This window comes from Phalaenopsis equestris, unplaced genomic scaffold (assembly GCF_001263595.1).
Source record: "Phalaenopsis equestris unplaced genomic scaffold, ASM126359v1 Scaffold000284, whole genome shotgun sequence".
NCBI lineage: Eukaryota > Viridiplantae > Streptophyta > Magnoliopsida > Asparagales > Orchidaceae > Phalaenopsis > Phalaenopsis equestris.
The window spans coordinates 7,622-30,397 of NW_018164726.1; the positions used below are offsets into that span (position 1 = coordinate 7,622).

A 22,776-nucleotide genomic window follows, 5' to 3' on the forward strand; every position below is an offset into this window, starting at 1 on the left:
TCCATATCAAGATATTTTGAAATGAAAGAAAAAATTGGTGGATTTTATGTTGGAGTTTTTGATTAATTTTTTTGGACCAACTTGTGTTTTTTTTTTGTTAATTTAAAAAAACCTTAAGTGAGGTCCAATTTCATTTTAAAGTCATTTTGAGTTAGTTATGGCCAAATTATCATTTTATTATTGAAATTATTAATTTGCTCTCTCCTAATTATCGTTGGCTCAACAGACCTCTAAACAGAGTTGGATTTAAGCACAGATGGACTCATTTAAAAGTTTTCAACTATAAGACACAATAGTGAAGTACATTTTGAAAAATAATTACTCATTAAAAAATTTATGTGGGACCATTTTTTATGCATTAAACCCTAGGTGCATAATCTTATGTAAAAATGATGTCTAGTGACCACCAAACTAGTTTGCATACAATTTACATATGTTATTATGAAGATTATGTAATTTACATAATGTAATTTGGATCAGTGGGTTTAGGTTAATGAGAGTTGATTTTAAGGTTCTTTTTAGGGTTTGGTTAAAATGAGTTATAATTAGAGAATTTTGGTTGATTTCAATCTTCACCAAGTTAAATTTCAGTTTGATTAAATCATGGTTTTCTCTAGATTCAACTCAAATGAAAGTAATTTAAACTCAAGCTAATAAAAAATTTGACAAGAAAGAGAGGTTAATAGGTTTCAGTCAACGGAGGTACATCATTGCACAGTAATTAGAGCACTTGCTACGAAAATGTAGTCGATTTCTGACAGTCTCAATCCTTTGGTTATCAACAAATTAATAATCGCTTACTAAATTTACGACATAGTGGGGGTTACGGTTATTTTCGATGCAAAAAAAGCATCGATTATGTCATCAGTTATAGATGATTTTCATGTAGTGACTGTATCGCTCAGTATGCAGGAGACTTTGCCACAAAATAAAGTACTTTATTACTCCAAAATGTGTGTTATTACTTTGAAGGGTACTTATTGCTCCATAATGTGTTGTTACTCTACATGATACTTCATTACTCTGCATTGTGTAGAATTACTCCACAAAATATTTTATTACTTTGCAATGCATGTCATTACTCTACAAAGTCCACTATAGCAGGGAGCAGTCGATGGTGGTTTACGACGGTGGCAAGCGATGGTCGGTAACTATGGAGGTCAGAAGTTATTGTCGGGACTTCAACTCAGAACAACACTGTAAAATGAGCTTCTTTTTCTCTTTCTTCCTCTCCCCTCAAATGAAGAGGTGGTCTATTTCTAAACTTCAATGGAGGGGCATTTTGGTCATTTGATAAATAATTGCCATAATCACCGATCAAACGGCCCAGATTCATTTCCCTTGATTAAAAATTTTTTTCTAATATTTGTATGGTCTTAGTGACATTAGAATCGAAAAATCTTAGGCTCATTGAATTCCTCTTATTGAGACGCTTAATTTGACTATAAACACATCAAATTTAGAGTCTATTTGACCCTTTAATTAACCACCTTAAGCCTTTAAAAGTGATTTAACGGCTTGTTCTCGACTTGATTCAACCTATAATGGATCAATTGTTGTATCATCATGTTCGTCTCATTGAGCCAATTAGTTTGACTATACATTCGTGAAAATGAAGCTTTACAGGATTTTTAATTTGATTGAAAATATTTCTCACTAAAAAAAAAATTGAGATTCATGTCAAATCATAAAATTAGTTGATGAGATCGCCATAGCATAAATTTATTATTTTATTATTTTTAAATTAAATATAAATTAAAAAATAATTTAAATTTTGTTATGTTAATAATTTTTAAATTTGATGTAAATATATTTGGTGAATGCGCACTGCGCAGTTTTACTCGTTTAAATATACGGCTTAAAATTTCTCTAAAAAGATATTTGTTAATACTTTCTAATTTTACTAATTGCTGTTTACTTAGGAGAATAAAAAAAAAAAAAAAAAAAAAAAAAAAAAAAATACGGTTTTTATAACAATCACGGTCCGCCGCTAGATCCGCTCCAAGCTTAGCTCCGTTCCCGGCTTTCAGCTGAGTAGGGTTAATGTCAGTCGCTTCTGGTAAATGTTTCCTGGTCACCGGACCGCGGGTTAGTTCTCTCGTACTTCATCATCAATCTCCCTATTGTTTTCTATCACTTCATTTCATTTTTTCCTAACTCATCGCATCGCGACGGCGGCAATGCGGATGCGCTGCAGGGCGTGGGCAAAACGACGTTGGTAATGAGAGTGGTCGAGAGTCTTCGAGCTTCCCACCCAGAACTCAACATTCAAGGATTCTACACCCGTATGCTCCCCAGTCCGCCTCTTTTGGTTCCTTTCAATTTCTTAAAATTCGAATATAAATTTGAATTGTAGGGGAGATTAGGGAGGGCTCAGCGAGAGTTGGATTTGAAGTGGTGACCTTGGACGGTAGGCGCGGAACTCTGGCCACCTCAATTGCGTCGAGGTTTGTGATTCGTTGATTTCTTAGTTTTTAGACGACGAAATCAGCGTAGACCGGGAGAAAATTGCTTATTTGTGGTTTAGGGTTGTGAAGCTCAAACTCTAGTTTTTGATGGAAAACCAAGTAACATTTGTTGCCTACGGTGTGGATTATGGAACAATGATTGATTTTGATTGCTTCATTTCACAAACATGGAAATGTTTCACATTATTGTTTGAATTTTTTGTTGCTGCATCTCAGAGCCATGCAAATCTTTGACAATACTGATTGATTCAAAATATTTTTTATCCTCTACTGAATCATTTTTGGGAATATTGAGATTACAAGAAAGACAGATAAATTATAGCAATAACTGTGAAACATAGAAAACACAAAAAATCCAAAAAAAGATAGAAAACAATTGTAAAAGAAATCTCTAAAAGAGTTGGACAAACTTAGCTTCGAAAAAAACACTATCAAAATACCCAATTATCCAAGAAAGACAGACAAATTATAAGAATAATTGTGAAACATAGAAAACACAACATTTGAAATATTCCATTGAACATTTCAAAAAAGATGTATGAATCGACAGACAATCAAACATTTCAAAATAAGACAGTAGTATTGAGTGTCTGGCGTAACTGGCAAAAAGAATCACCAAAGAAATCCAATGCGAATAATCAACATATGCGATAGATGAGAAAGGACAAGCTGCCGCTCAACACAAGAAGACCAATCACCAAAATGTCCAGAAAAAAGTGAATGGTGAGTAAAGTGGGCAAAGAGAATTCAGGAATTCCATCGAGCAACTGCGATGCGAAGAGAGGAAACTTGGACTATCTGAAGAAAAAATTCCAACTCCCACATTTATCACTGTCAAAACGGCTTATTGTTCGCGATCAGCTCGTGTTCGGCTTGTTAAGAAGCTCGTGTTCGATTCGTTTGCTAAATTAACGAGTCAAACACGAATAATTTTTTTGCGCTCGATATTTAAATGAGCCAAACACGAACAAAGATTTGTTTATTCGTGTTCGACTCGTTTTGGCTTAAAATAGTTAATTATATGTGTGTGTGTGTGTGTGTGTATATATATAATTGATGAGTAGTTTTAGTTTTCTTATTATCATGAATATTAATATAATGTTTCATTTTTATCTTCGCATTAGCAAAAAAGAAATTGAGGAGGCTTTAAAGAAAACTAAGGGTGAAAAGTCTGTAGGATCTGATGATATCCCAATTGAAATATGAAATGTTTAGGAGATTTGAGAGTTTCTTGGCTTACTAAACTCATTAATATTATTTTAAAAACTAAAAAGATGTCTGACGAGTGGAGGAAGAGCATTTTGGTCCCATTTTTAAGAATAAAGGGGATGCATAAGAGTGTGCAAATTATAGAGGAATTAAGTTGATGTGTCATACTTTAAAATTATTGGAGAGGGTAATTGAACATAGATTAAGACGTATTACAAAGACTTTTCATAATCAATTTGGATTTATGCCGGGTAGGACTACGATGAAAGCTATACATTTATTGAGAAGTTTGATGGAGAAGTTCAGATATAATAAGGAAAATCTACATTTGATTTTTATTGACTTAGAAAAAGCTTCTGATAATGTTCCAAGAGATATCCTTTGGAGAGTTCTTGAGAAGAAAGGTGTTGATATGACTTATATTCAAGTTATTAAAGATATGTATACTAGAGCTGTTGTGTTCAAACTGAAGGAGGATTGACCAAATATTTTCCAATTTCTGTTGGATTACATTAGGGATCGGCTTTAAGCCCATATCTTTTTGCTTTAGTTATGGATGGTCTTACTGGACATTTACAGGAGGATGTACCTTGGTGTATGCTTTTTGCTGATGGTATCCTTCTCGTGGATAAGACAAGAGAAAAAACCCAGGAAAAACTTGAATTATGGAGGTCTACATTGGAGTCTAAAGGTCTTCATTTGAGTAGAATTAAAACTGAATACATGGAATGTAATTTTAGTAGTAGTAGCTCTAGTGACACAAGTGTAACTTTGGTGATCAAATTATTAAAAGGTGTGAATTATTTAGATATCTCAGGTCTGTTGTTCAAAGCGATGGTGATATAGATGGGGATGTTAATAGTAGAATTCATGTTGGTTGGTTGCGGTGGAGGATTGCTTCGGGCCTTTTGTGTGATAGAAAAGTACTGCTTAGACTGAAAGGAAAATTTTATAAGACTTTGGTGAGAGCTGCAATTCTCTATGGCGTTGAATGTTGACCTTTAAAAGAGAAGCATAATACTAAGTGTTGTCGAGGTGACAATGATTAGGTGAATGAGTGGCGTTACACTTAGAGGCAAAATGCAAAATGATTATATCTATGATAGGGTTGGTGTAGATCCAGTGACAGATAAAATTAGAGAAAGTCGTCTTAGATGGTTTTCGTCTTAGATGGTTTGGTTTCTTAGATGGTTTGGTTACATTAAGCGTCGACTATCTGATGATCCGATTAGGATAGTAGATGTTTTCGATTCAACTTATGTTTAGAAAGATAGAGGTAGACCTACAAAGACTTGGGCTTATTATATGAAAAATGATCTTATTTTATTAGAACTAAATGAAAATATGACACTAAATAGGACGCTATGGAGAAATAAGATTCATGTAGCTGACCCCATATAGCGGGATTAAGGCTTTGTTGTTGTTGTTGTTGTTGTTGTAAGACTACAAAGATTTATAATCAATTAAAATTGTTAACTAAGAAAATAAAATAAAATATATTAAATTATATTTAAATGATGTTTTAATATAAGAAATAAGATTTAAATCTTCCCCCAACCCTTAATATGCTACAGTTGTGTGACTAGGGTTGTCTAAACGTTTCTTTGTTCGCGAACAGCTCATGTTTGGCTCGTTAAGCAAACGAGCCGAATACGAGCACATTTTTTTGTTCGAAATATAAACAAGCCTAACAAGAGCAGTGGTATTTTTTAACGAGTCGAATACGAGCTGAGCTTGTGCTCGCTCGTGTTCGGCTTGTTTACTCCCCACCCACATTCACCCAATTAAAGGTTGAGCCACTTTTGATTTAGTAGTGAGGCCATAAATCCCATTCCTTATATATTACTCTTATCATTTATTGTATTTGTATGAAAATCAAATACCATGATTTTATGCTATCAACTGGGTCAGGTTGGCGGTTGTAAGTCCAAATCATAAGCATTCTCAGTCCCATGTATGGCAAGTCATAAATTGGATCACTTAGTTTACAATCTTAATTTTGGGCCATACTTGTTAGCTCATTTTTTCCCTCTTTAAATTTATGTTAGAGATTGACATTGTCTTTACAATGTTTCAACTTTCATTATCGGGCATGCGTCCATTTTTTAGGAGGTTGTAAGGTTCACATATCTACGTCACTTGATGCGTCCCCTTGCTCAGTTATTATGCATGATGTGTTTGCTTATACTCATACTTATATGCTTGAATGTGTTGTACGGTATATGTTGAGTAACTATTTGAGCCTTCCTTTCATTGGAATATGTTAAACTTCTATTGGACTAATGTCCTACCCCCCAAATCTAGCTAAGTTGGGCTAAGAAAGATAACTTCACCCAATTGAAGAGTCCAAAAGCAAATGCCAGCTCCCAAATTTAGAGTCCTAGAGCCAAGAACGGACTAAATGTTTGGTGGTCCAGTGCCAAAGAAGGGACCTGGGTAGAGTACTGAACAACTAAACAACTAGAGGAAATCACATTACAGAAGAAAGAAAAAGAGCATTAAGGGTCTCATTTACTCCATATAATAGGTAGGGGAGATAGAGATTTGTAGCACACATTTATAAGAAATTATAAATACCGAGATGCTCAAAACTCATTTCCAATTAGGTTGAGTAACAATCGTGAAAACCAAAGATACAAAATCAATATAGTAACTTAAATTCTTAAATAAAATATATAAATAATAAATAAATAATAGTAATACTAATAATTATAATTGAATAGACGTGTCTCTACAGGCTTGTTTTTAAAAGTCGAAGAAGGTATCCTTTCATTCGAATGGAACAAATAGAGAGCGCGAGAGGCAGAGGAATTAGAGGAAAAAACAACAGTGAAGGAGAAGGAAGAAGAGGAAGGAAGGGTACTTGCATGCCCTAGCTGACTAGCAGAGAGTAAGGAAGAAGGAAGAAAATGAAGAAAGATGAGTTGTGCCCTAGCTGAGCAATGTTGATGAAGGGAGTAAGAGGAGACTTACAATGTTTCTAGGATAAGAAAACAAATTCTTACAACTCTAGTGCAGGTTGAGTAGTTTTGAAGAGGAAAAAGGGCGTGGTGGGTTTTTTATTGTGTATCGAAAGATTTCTATCCAAATGATTAGACACAACATTCGAAGAATAACATACTATCTCGAAGGATTGAAATATTTCATTAGAATTGATATAATCACCTGAATAATAAAATTTTTCATGACTTATGGGTCTACAGAATCAAGGGGTTTTCCCTAATCATATGGGTGTAGGATAAGATTTATTTTATTTTGTAGTCTGGTATTCCTACGAGGTGAAGCCGTCATAGTTAATTTTGTCTTTGGAGTGGTGGCTTCTAAGAATACTCTCGATTAAAGTTTTGACTTATATTGTGTATGATTATTGGTAAATGTTTGTGAGATGATTGATATCGAAGACTCAGATTAATAAATCAAAATGATTTTAGTTAAATTGGAAGGATTTGGGTAAGCTTTATTAGAGTTGATTCATTTGAGCTGAAAATTTGAGTTATTTGAGTTTCATTTCATTTGAAGGTTTGAATTGATTTATTTTGATTGATTTAAATTTGTTTTAGAAGTGTTTGTTAGGAATAAGTTTAAATTTGTTTATGTTATGTTTGTCTAAAATCATTTATTTAAATTGTTTGAAATTGTTTATTTCGTTAATGCTGGATAAAATTTTTAGGATTGTTTTAAATTTATGTCAAAGTTTATTTTAGGGTTATTAAAGTTTATTTGAAGATTATTAAGATTTATTTAATGATTATTAAGTTTATTATTGAAATTTGTTTGAGTTGTCAATGATGTAAGGTTTACTAATGCATATTAAGGTTGGTTTAAGTTTATTAAAGTTTATTATATTTAATTTTGTTAAAATTTGTTAAGGTTTATTAAGATTTACCAGAATTTGTTAAAGTTCATTGAAGCTTATTGAAATTCATTTAAGTATGTTAAAGTTTATTTAAGTTTGTTAAAGATTGTTAAATCTTATTTTAAAGTTTGTTAAAATTTATTAAAATTCATTTATGTTTCTTAAAGTTTGTTAAAATTTATTTAAGGTTATTAAGTTTTGTTAAGTTTTTGTTGAGTTTATTTAAGTTATAGTTAATTGAAGTTTATAAGGTTTAATTGAAGCTTCATTTATTTGATTGAAATTTATTATATTTAATAAAATTTGGTAGAAATTTAATTAAGTTTTATTTAATTTGGGTTCGAGTTTTAAATTTTAATTTGAGTTTTAAGATCTTAATATTTTAGGATTTGGGTCTGACAATTTGAGACTGAAATTTAGAATTTGATATCAGATTTGGGATTTGGATTGGAGTTGGAGTTTGGATTTAAGTTGAAGATATAGACAAGTCAAATTGGATTTGATCTTTGAAATTGGGTTTGGAGTAGATTTGAGTTTAGCAAGTTGAATTTGAATTTGAAATTGATATGAAGTTGAGTTTGATATTTGTTTGAATTTGATTTGGAAGTTGGATTTGAGAAAATTGGATTTAGGTCTGAGTTTGGAATTGACCAAAGTTTAGGGGTACAAAAGGATGGGGGTTTTCTAAATAGAGGTGAAGCCTCAATGTAAAATAACTCTAAGGAGGCTAAAAGAGTGGACTAACCTAAATTTTAAGAATAACAACCCCATTAAGATGCCCATGGCTTTCAATCATTTTGGGTGCACTAAGAGATCCTTAAGCTATAAAAAACTAGATAATATGTTTTCCCTTGTTGCCATAGTGGTGACTAAGGTAGACCTTCCTAGTATTAAATGGTTTGGGGAATCTTCATTAGTAACTATGGGTTACTTTATTCCTAGGGTACCCACATAATCCAAGGAGTAAGGCTGTTTGTTTGATAGGTCCTAGTCCTTAGTACTAGCTATGGGGTACTTAGTATACTATTATAGGCTTCTAGACTGGACTTCTCAAGGGTTTTTGTGGTCCTGAGTTTTATTTCCATGTTGGCTTCGTAGGTGATGGTTGTTAAAATTTAGAGTTGGTGAATTTTAAATATTTTGGGGTTCAATAATTAACTTATGATTTATTTTGATTCATTGTTTGTCAGTTATGGTGAAAATTGGGATTCTTATAGGTTCAAAGTTTTATTTTTCTTAATTTACCAGTTGTGATAAATTAGAGTTTCCCTCCAAGTTCAAGTTTGGTTTTCTATTTTGAGTTGATGTTCTCTATTTGATTCTTTCTCCTAGGGTTTGATCTCTAGTGTTTAGTTAAATGTTGTGTTTATTTGACATGTCAGGATGTTTAATTCAAATAATTCATGTTTACACTCTTTATATCTAAGTTTCATTCACATGCTTACAAAATCTATATTTGCTTACACACAACAAAGGAGAGTTTATAAAAGTTTATATCATGAGAAGAGTGTTGGTGATATGATGAATTGTGTATACTTGAACTGACCCAAGTCTTTTATGCTTAAGGGCTATGTTTATGAATCACATGCTTCTGGAAAGGACATGTTCATTCTTGAAACTATATCAGTTTTTTGTTAAAAAGTATTTTATGTTTTGGTTGAAAAGGTTTTAATTTTAGTTGTGGTTTGAAAACATTTTACTTTAAAAATGATTTCAGTTTATTTTGAATAAAGGTTTAAATTTATTTTGAAAGGGTTTTTAAATTTTCTCTTTTTTATGCTTATTGAAAATTTTAATGATGGTTTTCTTCTTAAAGGTGAAAATTTTGATTATTAAAGTTTTTAGATTCCGTAAGGATTTAGATTTTACTTGTTTAAGTTTATTAGATTTAGTTTAAAATTATTTAGTTTTTAGAGTTTTAATTTTGATGAAAGAGGGGTTTGATTTTTATTTTTAAAAGAGGTTTTTTGGAAAAGCTATGGTTTTAATTTGGTTATTTTGAATCGTCTTAAAAGAAATTTTAGTTTTGATTTTTATGTAGTGTTTTCTTTATTTAAAATTATCTTCAAAAGATCTTTGGAAGTGGTTCTCTTGAGCTTGAAAAATTATTTTTTTTAGCACATTTATTTGGTATATAAAAAGATATTATTTAGAGCACATTTAATTTACATATTAAAATATGATTTTATTTTATAAGTTTTGTTGAACTTTCTCTCTTTATTTAAGAAAAAAAATTCCCTAAAACATCAACCATAGATTGTAGGTCACCATAAGTCCATAACTATCATGAGATTATAATTCACGCATGAAATCACCGAACTTGCATACTTTTGTAAATTGAAAGCTTATCCAACTTGTACTTGTGAAATTAAAGCTCACCAACTTCCATGGAAACATAAAGCTCATCTTGACTTGCATGGAAATATAAAGTTCATCCTAATTTGCATGGAAATATATAGCTCATCTGAACTTGCATGAATATGTAAACATAAGCTACCTAAGGGTTTTGCAGGTTTGATTAACATAAGACATAAGATAACATGGATTTTTTTTGTAGCATGAAACATAGGTTAACACATGGATTTCTTTTAATCATAAGATTTAACACTAATCATGTAAGCATATGGTATGACAGTGTAAATAACAAATTGAACATCACATAAACTTATGGGTTATTGATTTTGGCACACACACATTCACTTAAACACCTACACACACATCCATATTCACACACACACATGTTCATGTTCATACATGCAGAAACATACTAAAACATATTCATTCAACACATGCACACATATTTTTATGAGTATTCATATTAACACATTCACACACACTTTGACACACTAGCACTCATACATTTACACACTTTGATATTCATACACGTACACACACATTTATACACATCTACACAGTCACATTAGCACATCGCAATCACACACACATTAGCATAGACACATACACTTATACACACATTAACACCCATATACACATACATATTCACATACAAATGAGCACTCACTTATACACACATTAATATGTTAATTCATGTCATCCAAATCACACTTTCCCCCTCCCTCTTTGCTTTTTTTGTTTGGTATGGCTTTAGGTTTTGGGCAGATGAATATGTTAAGTTTTAAGTGAGTCTAAAGTTATCTAGGTTTCAGTTAGGTTCTTTAGGGTCATGTACGTTTTGGTCTATCTGCATGAGTGAAATTTATCAAAATTTCTTCAATCCGAATTTTTTTATTATCTTTAATCAACACGTGTTTTTTTTTATTTTGAATTCTATGCAAAAATTATATTAGATGACCATTAAAATGTTGTTTGGAAAATTTTGCTTGTTTTCATGGTTTTAACAATAGTTTTAAATTGATGGTCTATGAACTGCAAAATTTTCTTATATGTGCATGATATTGTGTACTATATCATTTAGTTAGATTAGAAAAGTTTTAGATTTTAATCCTATGGCATCCTGCATCATTTTGTTAAAAAAAAAACAACAATTTATATGTTTTTTTCAAATGCTCTCCCACATTATTACTTATCAGTACATGCCTTTTTCCTGCATGGTGTAGGTAACCAACTTTTTTTGTCTTTAATTTTCGGAAAGACATTACTCAATTCCGTAATACAGAACATGAAGTTGCCATTGTGGAATCTCTTCACTTTTTATTATCCAAAATTTTCATTTTGAGTTTATATTCATTCTCTTTTCCCTCATGTAATAGGAAATCCCTCAGTTGGCCTTGTGTTGGAAAATACAGAGTAGATTTGCCTTCTTTTGAGACAATAGCATTGCCTGAATTAGAAGTAAGCGTGGCTGTGTTCGCCATGTGCTTTATCCTTAATCACTGTTAAAATAAATGGTGAAGTGTATTGCTATACTTGTGATTGAAGGTTAAAGAAGGAACAGATCTTTTCATCATTGATGAAGTGGGTAAAATGGAGCTTTTCAGTTCTTCATTTTACCCTGCAGTTTTGAGAGTTTTTGAATCTAATACTCCAATTCTGGCAACCATACCCATACCGAAGTATGGTCGAGACATCCCTGAAGGTATTTACTAAAATTGTTGAAAAAACATTTGCGTTTCATGGAACTATTGACTTCTGGATTTATTTCTTCTATGGCTACTTCTCGTATTTTTTTTTATTTATTCAGCGATATTTTTTTTTATATTTTACTGTTTTTTTTTAAGCTGATATATTGATATGGCTTGGGGTTAGATCTTTGATTGGTGGATTTATTAGCTTTAGGAAGGGTTTGGAATAAGTGATATTAAGTGTTACTATAAAGAGGTCTGCCAAATATGGAGGAGCAAACCCAAATTTATGAGCACATTTTTTTGGGTTTAAAAATTTGTGTGGGAAAAATAAGTAATTTCAGGCTTTGGAAACATTTAGTGTAATAATGGTTCGACATAACATTCAATTTCGGTTACGCCTACTAAGAGAGGAAAGGGGGAAGTTTTATTTCCATAAGAATTCGAGTGAGAAAAAAAAGAGACGAAGAAGAAAGTGAGTAGTGTGCATTTTGTGTTGAAAGAGTTGGAATCGAAGGAGAAACAAGTTTCGTTCATTCGAACGCTTGAAGGAGAAACAATTAGAGGCAAAGACGTTCCAAAGCTATGATGAAGTCAATTGATCATTGCATGTGGGAATCCTATGTGAGAGAAGAGAGCTCAATCAGAAGTGAAGGCGGTTTGTGCGTCTTGTGTAGGGGGGTCGTCTAGCACGAGAGGCGAAGCGTTCTATTTGCAAGGGACCAGCGACATCATATGTGAGAGTTCCTTCGTCTTGGGTTGTGTGGTTTGTGTGAACTGGGGCGGCCGAATCGAGCATGATTTGAAGTTATTAAACATTAATAGAATAATTGTTTATTAATTGATGTTAGGGATTCAAAATTGAAGAACTCTATGAATTTAAAGCTTTGATGGATCATGATTGTTGAGTTTGCAATAAAGGAAAAATATAAGGCTTGTGCTCAGTGTATACCAATTTATTTAATTTTTATCGATAATTATATTCTAAACTAGATTTTATATTTGACAAAAAATGATAAGTTGAGTAATTAGTGCTTTATATGCAGTCAATTTTTTCTTTTATTTAAAAACAATTATGTTTTCCAAGAAAAAAATCATAAGGATATAGACTAATTAAACGTGTGTGTGTTATTTTAAAAAACCATTTTATTTATTTCATATCTTCCAAAGAATAAAATCATAACAATACATATAAATAAAACAGGCATATTATTTTAAAAAATATTTAAGCTATTTTATAACATTGAAACATAATACCATCTTTATAATTGAATTGATAATAAATGAAAGTTAAATGATTGTTTATTGGTTTAAATTATTTCAAATAATGCATTCTTTAAAAAGTTTAACAAATGGGTTCAATGATTCAAATCAATTAAACATCTTTTAAATGAAAAGTAGTAGTCCAAACTAATGTGAAATCACCCTCTTGTGGTATTAGCTAAAGGATGTTATTGTCCCTGTGCAGGAATTTGAAAATGGAAATAAAAATGGTTATAGAGTTTTCAGACCGTGCTTCTGAGTTGACTTTTAAAGAAAATGAAATTGAAATTGTAAATGGTTAAAAATGACTTTAAAAAAATACAAAAAAATAAAGTAAATTAAACTGAAAAATTTATAAAACTTACCTAAAGATTAATGATTGTTTTTCTTTTGAGCATTTATGTTTAAGATTATGCAAAAGGATTTAGCGTTTAATAGAACTATACTCATTCACCAAGTTGTTGAGAACTTAACATGTTATCTAATTGCTCTTTCAGAAAAAACTAAATTGAATTTAAATGACTGACATGAGAGATTTTGTTTATTGTAGAGGAGGTTTAAATGAAAATAAATATTAGACATTGTTGTTTATATTTGATTTTCTTGATTATTAGTATTGTTGAATTATGAATGTCCTTTTATGTTAGTTTGAATGATGTTTTAGATAACTTTTATGGTTAAATTGTTCTTACTATCTGAATGATAGTTGTTGTGGATTATTGAAATGGGTAGACTGATCCGTTATTTTTGTCTGACCGTCTGATCTTCCATTTGCAATTCTAAGCTCTCAGTTTGGGTGGTGATTCATTTAGAATAGTTAGAATGGTATGCCATTTTTTATCTCTGAAGTGATTCATAAATTTTCTATGGTTTTAAGTAGATTTATTAGTATTATTTAATATATCCAAAGCTAACCTAAGAGGTTAAGTTAATATTAGAACAAGATTAGGTCCTATCGTACCAGCTAGGATCCCACAATGTAGTTTTGAAGTGGAATTAGGATAGAATGGGATAAGGAATGAGTGTGAAAATATGGAATGGATATTGTAGAAAGGTTTTACAACAAAAATGGATTAGGGCTCCTAGAGCTTTTGTAAACTTACAAGTTACTACTCGCCAAAATCCTAAGGTTTGAAGAGATCAACAAACCCCTTTAATGGTGAGGTCAACCAGCAAACCCCCTCTTATTTGGGAAAAAAAAAGAAAAATCTAAGAATTTAACAAATTAGTATTAAATCCTTTTACATTCAAACCAATAAGTATTTAAATAGGTTTACATACATTTTAAATAAATTAGGAGAAGGAAGAATGAGTTAGGGGGTGGCCAAATGCTTGTTTATGGAGGGTTTGATTACTCCAAAACTATCTCCTCAAGATTTATGGTCAACCAGGGAGTCTTGAAAATTCATAATTTTATTAAATTTAAGTCAGTAAATCAATTTCATGATAAAATTAAAAATTCCCTCCATTTTGAAAAATCAAACTTTAAAAACTCATATCTTTGAATTTCAAAATTTTTAAAATTCAAAATTTAAAATTTTCAAATTAAAAAAAATTAAAATTATAGTCTCATGTTCGTATGCAATAAATATATTACATTTAAAAATTCCATTTTTAATTAAAATTGTTCATTTTACTTGTAATGGGTTTTTGCTTGGAGGTAGTTTCGTCCTTGTCTTGGAGGCAGTTTCGTCCTTGTTTTGGGATCTTGGGATTGATCCAAGTCTTTTTCCCTCGAGTAATTGTATGCATCAAGATAAAGTATGTTGAGCCTAACCTTTCTTGAGCAATTAAAGGTCCCTTTTATGTGTCTAACTGACCGTTATATTTTTCTATCTATGGGTTGGCTGCTATCCCAAAATGTACCAAGTGAAGTTTTGGACCTTAAGACGTTTGATAAGAAATTTGCTCACCAATTAAATACAGGGAGCTCATCTATAGATCTCAAGAGTTTTTGTTTTAGGACACTAGTTATATGTTTGTCTTAGTGCAATCTGTTCTAGTGTAAGTATTCAACATTTTAACACTTGTAATATAGGACAATCTCAGCCCATATAATTGACGTTGATCTAGGGTTGCTAGAAGTTGTGGGGTGATCGAGAAAGGATTTGGGTAAGTTGTTTGATGTGAAAAGAGGGTGAACGGAGGATATCGGCAGAGGAATCAACGCAAGTGACAACTAGACAGCAAACCATAATAGAAATACTGCAGGTCGACTTCAAAAGCTACAGCGTCGGAGGTCTTCTGACTTCTAGGAGTGATCACCACATAGATTCAATCCAGTAACAAACACGTCAAGTAAGAAAGATCAATGATACAATATTCTAACAAAAGAAAAACTAGAGAGAACAGTATTAATGCATAAAAATCGAGCAAAATTATCGTAACAGAAGTTTATAACATTTTTTAATGTTACATGCAAAAAAAAAAACCTAATCAATTAGCCTAATAAGACAAATTTTGTGCTCCTAAAGGAATCGACCAATTCCATTAGAGATAGAAAGTGAACTAGTCCTTTCCTGGATCAGTCGTGACTCATTCCACCTGGGAGGTGGATGCATAACACCTATGTCCTTCTCCTTGGGTAGGAGAGGGGTTGTGGTCATCATCAGAAGCATTTGGATCCTTGTAGTGAACGTCAGATCAAAAATATTGACAACGACAAATATTATAGTTTCGCATTAGGTTAATCTTATATTTATTTTTGTTAATCTTCTTGACAATTATGAATGCACCATCAACTCTTGGCCTGAGTTTCCTAAAAAAGCCTATGGAAAATTTCTCTTTCTTTAATTTGATTCATGCTAAATCTCTTTTATTGAATATCTAAGATCTTTTGGACTTATTAGCTTGCTTCTGGTACATATTGTTTTACTTAGTGATTTTCTTCCTCAGCTACTCATGAAGGTCCGAGTATCTATTTTTCTAACTTATACATCGACATTTGGCTCAATAGCTAGGAGTAAAGAGACAAGCTCAAAGGGTGTGAGGGCATTTCTTCCATACCTACAGACTGGCCGGTAAAACAGTTATAAGAAAATTAAATCTAGAGGAGGATTAAATCCCACTGTCCAATAGTGTACTCATGAAACACTTGAGTAGATTACCTAAACTATGATTCACCAATTTTGTTGTCAACTAAGGGTGAGCTGTTAAATTGAATTGGATCTTTGTTTTTAGATTATCCCATAAAGTCCTCCAAAAGTAGCTAAAATTTCACGTTTCTGTTTGAATTGATGGTTTGGGGCATGCTAGAAAGGAAAACTCTCTCTGAAATATAAATCTACAATATGAGAAGTATCCATTGTCCTGTGGCAAAATACGAAGTGTGCAATATTAGAGAAGTGGTCTACAATCACAAAAACAGAATATTTACTCTGTTGTGTTCTGAGCAAGCCCACCACGAAATCCAATCTTATATCCAATCAAGGTAATTATGGAACGTGAAAGGGAGTGCATAGACTTATATTTTGTTCTTGTGTCTTAGCTAAATGGTATACCCTGCAATTCTTGAAATATCTCTTCACATCTCATACCAACTCAAGCCAATAAAAGTTATTTCCCAAAGGAAAGAGTATTTTCTTTATCAAACTGTACTGTCATGCCTTTATTGCGACAATTGTATAAGATATATTTTCTAAGACATATTTTCTAAGTAAACTCTTAGGAATGCACAATCTATTTTAAAAGAACTAAATAACCATCAGACTTATGTTATTGATTATAAGGTCTCATAATATCAAACTCAAATCTCTTAAAAGTTTTCTTCAGCGACATACAAATCTTTTAACACTTCATACCTAGCTATTGCAAACCGCATAGTAGAGATGAACAGTTGACGACCACTCGAGGCATAAAAAAATCTTATTTGGACTCCCTGTTTTATGTTTGAGCACAAAGTGAGAAGAATAGATAAATTTCTCTTATGAGGCATGTCAACATTTTAGCTTATCCTAGTTGTTCAATAATCTCATGGCATTGTGGTTAATGTAAAGAGTGAACTCATTTGCCAATAAGTAATTACTTCAATGGCTGAGGCCTTGAGGGCCCTCACTATAGTATATAGCTTTTTATCTTAGGTGGAATACTTAATTTTGGACTCGTTCAAATTTTTATTGAAGAAGAAAAGAGGGTGTTCGTCTTAACTTAGCCCAACTCTAATTTCTACATTGGAGGCATCATACTCCACCTTAAAACACTTGCTAGCCCATGCTCATCCATGTGAATCAGTCAGACTTAATGAGCTTAGTCAAGGGCACTACAAGTGAGATGAAATTCTTGCTGAATCTTTCGTAAAAAGAAGTTAATTCATGAGATTGACGTGCCTGAGTGAGTGATTTGTGGACTGAGCCAGTTAGCGATGATTTTGATCTTGGTTGGATTCATCTCAATGCTAGCTGCTAATATAATGTATCCAAGGAAGCAAGTAGGCATAGTTAAGAAGTGATATTTCTTAAGGTGATCTTATAATTAGGGTGTCCAAATATCTCAAAATTCTCTCCTAAATGTTGTAAATGATCCTCCAAGATATAAATGTACAACAAAATAGCATCAATTTAGAAAAATGTATTTTTCGATGAATGCTCTAAAAGTTGGCTTCATCTGTCATATAAAAATACTCGGGGCATTGGACAAGCCAAATGACATGATTCTCCACTCATAAAATCCATCCCAAGCCTTGAAACCTATCTTTCATTCATCTATTGGTTTCATTTTGATTCGATGATATCCACTATGCAAATTAATTTTGAAGATGTTAAACGCCATGTATCCTTGGAATGCGAAATTGATACTTGATCGTAATTTTGTTCATAGCTCTGTTATCAATAAACATACGCCAAGTGTCATTCTTCTTTGGCACAATTAGAGTTGAAACTACACACATTTTAATACTCTCATGGACTAAGTTTCTAACCATCAAGTCTATAACAACTTTTGTAACTCCTTGTACTTGGTTTGGTGCTTGTGGTAGATAGCTTAATTTGGGAGAACAAAATCCGAAATTAAATCTATAACATGGTAGGTCTTCCTCTGTGGTGTTAAACTAGGAGTAAAACTGTCAGTCAGGATATCCTGAAACTCTTCTAGCGGGAGCTGCGTCTGGTATTGACTCTTCAGACCCACTGCCCTCTAGGATCACCAATCCTAGTTCCGTCCATGCTTCTCTCAAGTCTTACGAAAGATAGCATGGATTGTTATAGTTTCACATCTGTGTGGACTCCCATTAACTTGGACTTATTCAAGTTAAGAGTATGATGTGTCTTTCTTATTAGTGAAAAACTGTGTTGTAGCTATCATGATGTGTGTAATCATTATATGACCAAGAAGGACCTAGATGGTTGTGACAACTATTTATAGGTTCCACGTTTCTCTACACCTGCACTTAAAATTTAAAAGGCATCTTTAATGAAGTGTAATCTTATTCTCTTTTTTCAACCAAAATAAGGAATAAGCCTGAGTGCTTTTGTGTAGTAATGTTTAACCCGCCTACCATTTGGGTAAACGCCAAACTCTCACAACTGCTTCCGTCTATGATGAGACTATACATATTTTTCTTCATGATATAATGGGCATGAAGTATATTGTGATGGAGCCACTATTCCTCTTTCGTGTGCTCAGTTTGATGGATTTGTCGAACCACTAGCTTCTCCCCCCCATTGATTTAAAGCTGATACTCCTTCACGCTTCCACATTTTCTTATGTCCCTTATGTCACTATATATTTCTTTTACTATTCCTTGCTCGATGAAAGTGATCACTCCTCTATTTGGACAATGATATTCAATGTGTCCAAAATTATGACACTCAAGGACTTTCTAAGTGTGAAGGATTTAATTGTGTTGGTGCCTCCAACCTTTTCTCCACTCTATGCTGATTTCTCCTCACATTGGGTCAACTCGTGTGCTTTAGGGTTTGCACTTTCTTCTTGATCTGAAAGTCATGCCTTGTCTATAGTGTGTGGTGGTCCCCTAGTGAAAATGTTGCTTCACCTTTAAAGATATGGTCTATACATCAAGTAGGGACCAATAAGACTGTAGTTGCGCTATATTGTCAATAGTTGACTTTAATACTTCAAGGTATTTAGTTATTGAGTTCTCCTATAGTTCTACTAACTAACATTTTAACACGAGTTCATCAAATTCGGTCTTATATGCCTCCACAGATAAATCTCTCTGATGCATATTGTCAAGTCTTAAAATTATATCCTACCGATAGTGTGGGAGAAGATAATTGTGTTATATCTCTATTTTTATCCATTTAGTGATCTTATTCCTTTTTTCTCACCGTCGAAGACGCTTCAGATTTTCCTAGCATATGGAAACTTTCATCATGAGTTTGATGGTTGCTAATTTGACTCTCTTCTTAAGGAACGTCCTTGTTCTAAAAATTTCTTTTCACAGTTTGGAGTCACGCAATGAAATTATTTGGATTTTGATGTTCGTTAAAACCTGACAAGTCCATTTTCACCTTAAGGTTGTTGACTCTCCTCTACTATTCAATGTCAAATCACTGAGGCAATAGTTCTTTCATTGGAATTTTCTTAGTGGTAGGGGTAGCTTCTTCTCAATCTGACAAATCACCATTATGGTTATAGGTGAGTTTCGCAGGTTGTCTCCCTTCAAACTTGGTTAAATTTTGTTCTAGTTGGATGATTCCCCTTTACATATTTTTTATTGTAAGATCCAGAATACCTTTTAGCGTGTTTCTCCTTAATATGGTGTCTCTTGAACCACTCTGTGTTTTTAGCTTTAGATAAAGAGAGTGGTTTAGGGTTAGGGTTAGGGTTAGAGGATAAAGTTGATAAATTTGGTTATGTGGGCTTTAGTTTTAAGAGTAGAGAAAATAAATCTCTGGAAATTTAGGGTTTGTCGGGCTCTTATATCAAATGAAACCAATCTAGGGTTGACGACGGGTTTGGGTAAGTTGTCAGACTAGAAATTAGGTTAAATAGAAGAAGGCAGCTAAGAAAGCTATATACATGGTGGCTTGACAGCAAACTGGAAGAGAAAAATTGCAGGTCACTTGTACAACCTGTGGTGTTGGAGCTCATCTGACTTCTAGCTGATATTGCCAGGTAAATTCAATCAGGTTGCAGGCACACCATTTAAGAAAGATCAATGATACAACACTCCGATGAAGAAAACTAGAAAATAATTCATAATGCATAAAACTCGAGAAAGAAGTGTCCAAGTAAAAGTTCACAATATATTTAAATGTTTCAAGCCAAAGAAACCTTAATTAATTAGCCCAAATAGGTAAATTGGACCCCCAAAGAAACCGGCTAATCCCATGGGGCCTGGAAAGTGAACCAACCCTCTTTGGGCACTCGTTCTTCCTGGGAGGCTTCGTGTTCGCTCGTTTCAATATCACATCATTAGAAAAACTAAACTATACCTTTAGCTAGTGGAATTTTGTTAGACTAAATTTACCTTTTTGCAAATTATGTTGACTATTAATTTCCTGTTATTGAGATTCGTTGTAATAATTCAAAGGCTCTTTCTATTTGAGAAAACTTAGTCTATGATTTTGTTTATTTCGTGAATATTGAATATTGAGTTTTCCTCCTAAATCTCTCTAAGCCTCACGTCAGTTGTCTTAATCCTTCCTTTCTTCTCTTTTTCCATCTGTCCCTCTTCGTTTTTTTCCTAGAAATTACCTTATCTGTTGTTGATCCATGGAATTTATTTCCTCAACACCTCATCTGTGCTTGCTTACTAAAAATGCAGTTTCTGGGCTACGGAATCATCCCAAGGCTACAGTATGCACACTTAATGCTGGGAATAGAGATGCCATCAAAGAGACCATATACGCTCAGATTGTCAGCTTACTGCGTGAACAGAGAATGGGAGAATAAATGCTTTAGAGATATTAATCCACAGACCAGTCAGATGACAAGCTTGCTGTAAAAAAAAAAAAAAAATTTGCAAAATTTTATATAGGCAATCGCAGCATCAAAAACAGCTGCTATTCTTGTTGCTGCAGTTTTTAAGCTGCTGTAACTCCTAGCACTGCAAAGATTTTTAGCAACGGTTTTTAAAACTGCTGGGGAAAAGTTTTAGTGGCGATCTCTTATGCAGTGGTTTATTTGCTAGTAACATTGCAGCGGTTAAAATTGCTATTAATTATTAGTGCTGTAAAGACTTATAGCAGCGAGTCTAAAATCATTAAAGAAGACTTTTAGCAACGCTATTTTTTCGCAGCAATTTTTAACTGTGATTTTAAGTACAGCGATTAAAACCGCTACTAATCATTAGCACAGCAAAGACTTATAGCAGCGGTTCTAAAACCATCATGAAATATTTCCTGAAGTGATCATTCTTTGTAGCGAAACTTGTATATATAATAATATTAATTTTTTTTAATATACATATTTTCAATAAACTTGTATATATAATAATATTAATTTTTTTTAATATACATATTTTCAATAAACTTGTATATATAATAATATTAATTTTTTTTAATATACATATTTTCAATAAACTTGTATATATAATAACATAAATATATATGAAAGAAGATTTACATATGTATTTTTATGTCTAACACTGCAAATGTAAAAAAAAAATAAAATTTATATTAGATATGAAAATTACATAGAAGTGGGTAGTATGCATGTGAATGGCCCAAATATGAAAAACAATAAAAAAAGAGAGCACATAATTCATATAAAATAGTACTAATATCTCGAATACATCGAAACATATATCAACCCATCATTTTAGTTTCCAATAATTTTAAAAAAAAGTATTCAATGAGCATAAAAGTGCATAAATTCTACAAATTAGTAGTAATATCCTTTAAACATTAAAACATCTAGCAATTCGTGGCAAATCTCAATCAATCTTACAATAAAAGAAATCAAAATATGTTAAACAAAAGTGCATAAATAAAAGATGATCAATATGTAAGATTCCTCCCTCAATTCGTCATTCCAATTAAGGTTCTTTTTTAAGAACAAACACAATCAATTTATAAATTTAAGATGAATAAAATGAAATAAAATATGTAATTACTTCAAAATATAGCATGAAAATAGCATGTCGAGTTTGATCCTACCGACCACCTTTTCTATGAATACAAAAAGAAAAATACATCATTTGATGCATGGGTACAATAGCATGCATGTAAATATTGGATTTTAGATGTTAGATATGTCTACGTATAAGAATTCTGTGGTATGCATGTAAATCTTCCAAACAAAAAAAAATTGCCAAATGCACAGCTGTACTAAAAAGACTTGGGTTTGTATAAAAAATGATATCAATTTATTTGAATAAAATAAAAATCCGACACTATATCTTAAAATCATATCAAAAGTATCATTTAGTATGCATATATTTGAGGGCCTTTATGTCATCATTTACATAGTAAAAGGTGATAAAAACTCAGGTTGCATAATCAGAAATCAGCAAATTATAGTATATCGGAGAGGTGTAGAAACAATGTTTATTTTTCTGTCATAAAACTAGAAAAATATAAAAGGAAATTTACAATTCGTATGCATTTAGATATCTCACACCATAACTTTCATATTAACATATATAGCACTTTGTTGTTTTAAACCAATGCATGAAAGGATGCATTTCACTTTTAAAAGGTGGTAATAGTACTATTAAAGATTCGAGTATTGTTTGTGTAAAGATGAAAGTTTGTACGAGACATGCAAATACATAAGAATTGTGTGCTAAGCAAGTAAATGCCCCAAAAAAATAAAGAAGAAACAACTGGAAACTCAAAGTATTCATATGAATAAGCACTGTACGTTAGTCCAAATGACATGTTGTAGAACAAAATATTAAAAAAAAAATCAAATTACACAAATCCTTTTGCACATCTAAGTAACCTTAAAAGAAGTTTGAGAATGGGGTTTTTTTGATGCCTAACTTGGTGAATGGCCATTTATCATTGAGGGGGATAGCCTGAACATTATAAAA

At 32.2% G+C, this 22,776-nt stretch overlaps 1 protein-coding gene across 2 annotated transcripts; it reads left to right on the top strand.

The window, feature by feature from the left end:
- The first annotated feature begins 1,988 nt into the window (after nucleotides 1-1,988).
- Nucleotides 1,989-21,074, top strand: LOC110024961 (cancer-related nucleoside-triphosphatase homolog). Of its 2 annotated transcripts, none has more exons than XM_020725167.1 (6): nucleotides 1,989-2,088; nucleotides 2,198-2,285; nucleotides 2,357-2,447; nucleotides 11,265-11,346; nucleotides 11,434-11,590; nucleotides 20,566-21,054. In XM_020725167.1, the coding sequence occupies exons 1-6, from the start codon at nucleotides 2,044-2,046 to the stop codon at nucleotides 20,691-20,693; spliced, it is 591 nt and encodes a 196-aa protein (XP_020580826.1). In that variant the 5' UTR covers nucleotides 1,989-2,043; the 3' UTR covers nucleotides 20,694-21,054. The 2 variants fall into 2 exon arrangements, with proteins under 2 accessions (XP_020580826.1, XP_020580827.1); XM_020725168.1 differs by having other exon boundaries at nucleotides 1,991-2,088; nucleotides 2,367-2,447; nucleotides 20,566-21,074.
- Nucleotides 21,075-22,776: the final 1,702 nt, after the last annotated feature.

Coding starts and splice junctions, on each gene's coding strand:
- LOC110024961 (XM_020725167.1), top strand. CDS start 2,044: ATGTCAGTCGCTTCTGGTAAATGTTTCCTGGTCACCGGACCGCGG. Junction 2,089..2,197: donor TCCTGGTCACCGGACCGCGG/GTTAGTTCTCTC, acceptor GATGCGCTGCAG/GGCGTGGGCAAAACGACGTT. Junction 2,286..2,356: donor CATTCAAGGATTCTACACCC/GTATGCTCCCCA, acceptor TTTGAATTGTAG/GGGAGATTAGGGAGGGCTCA.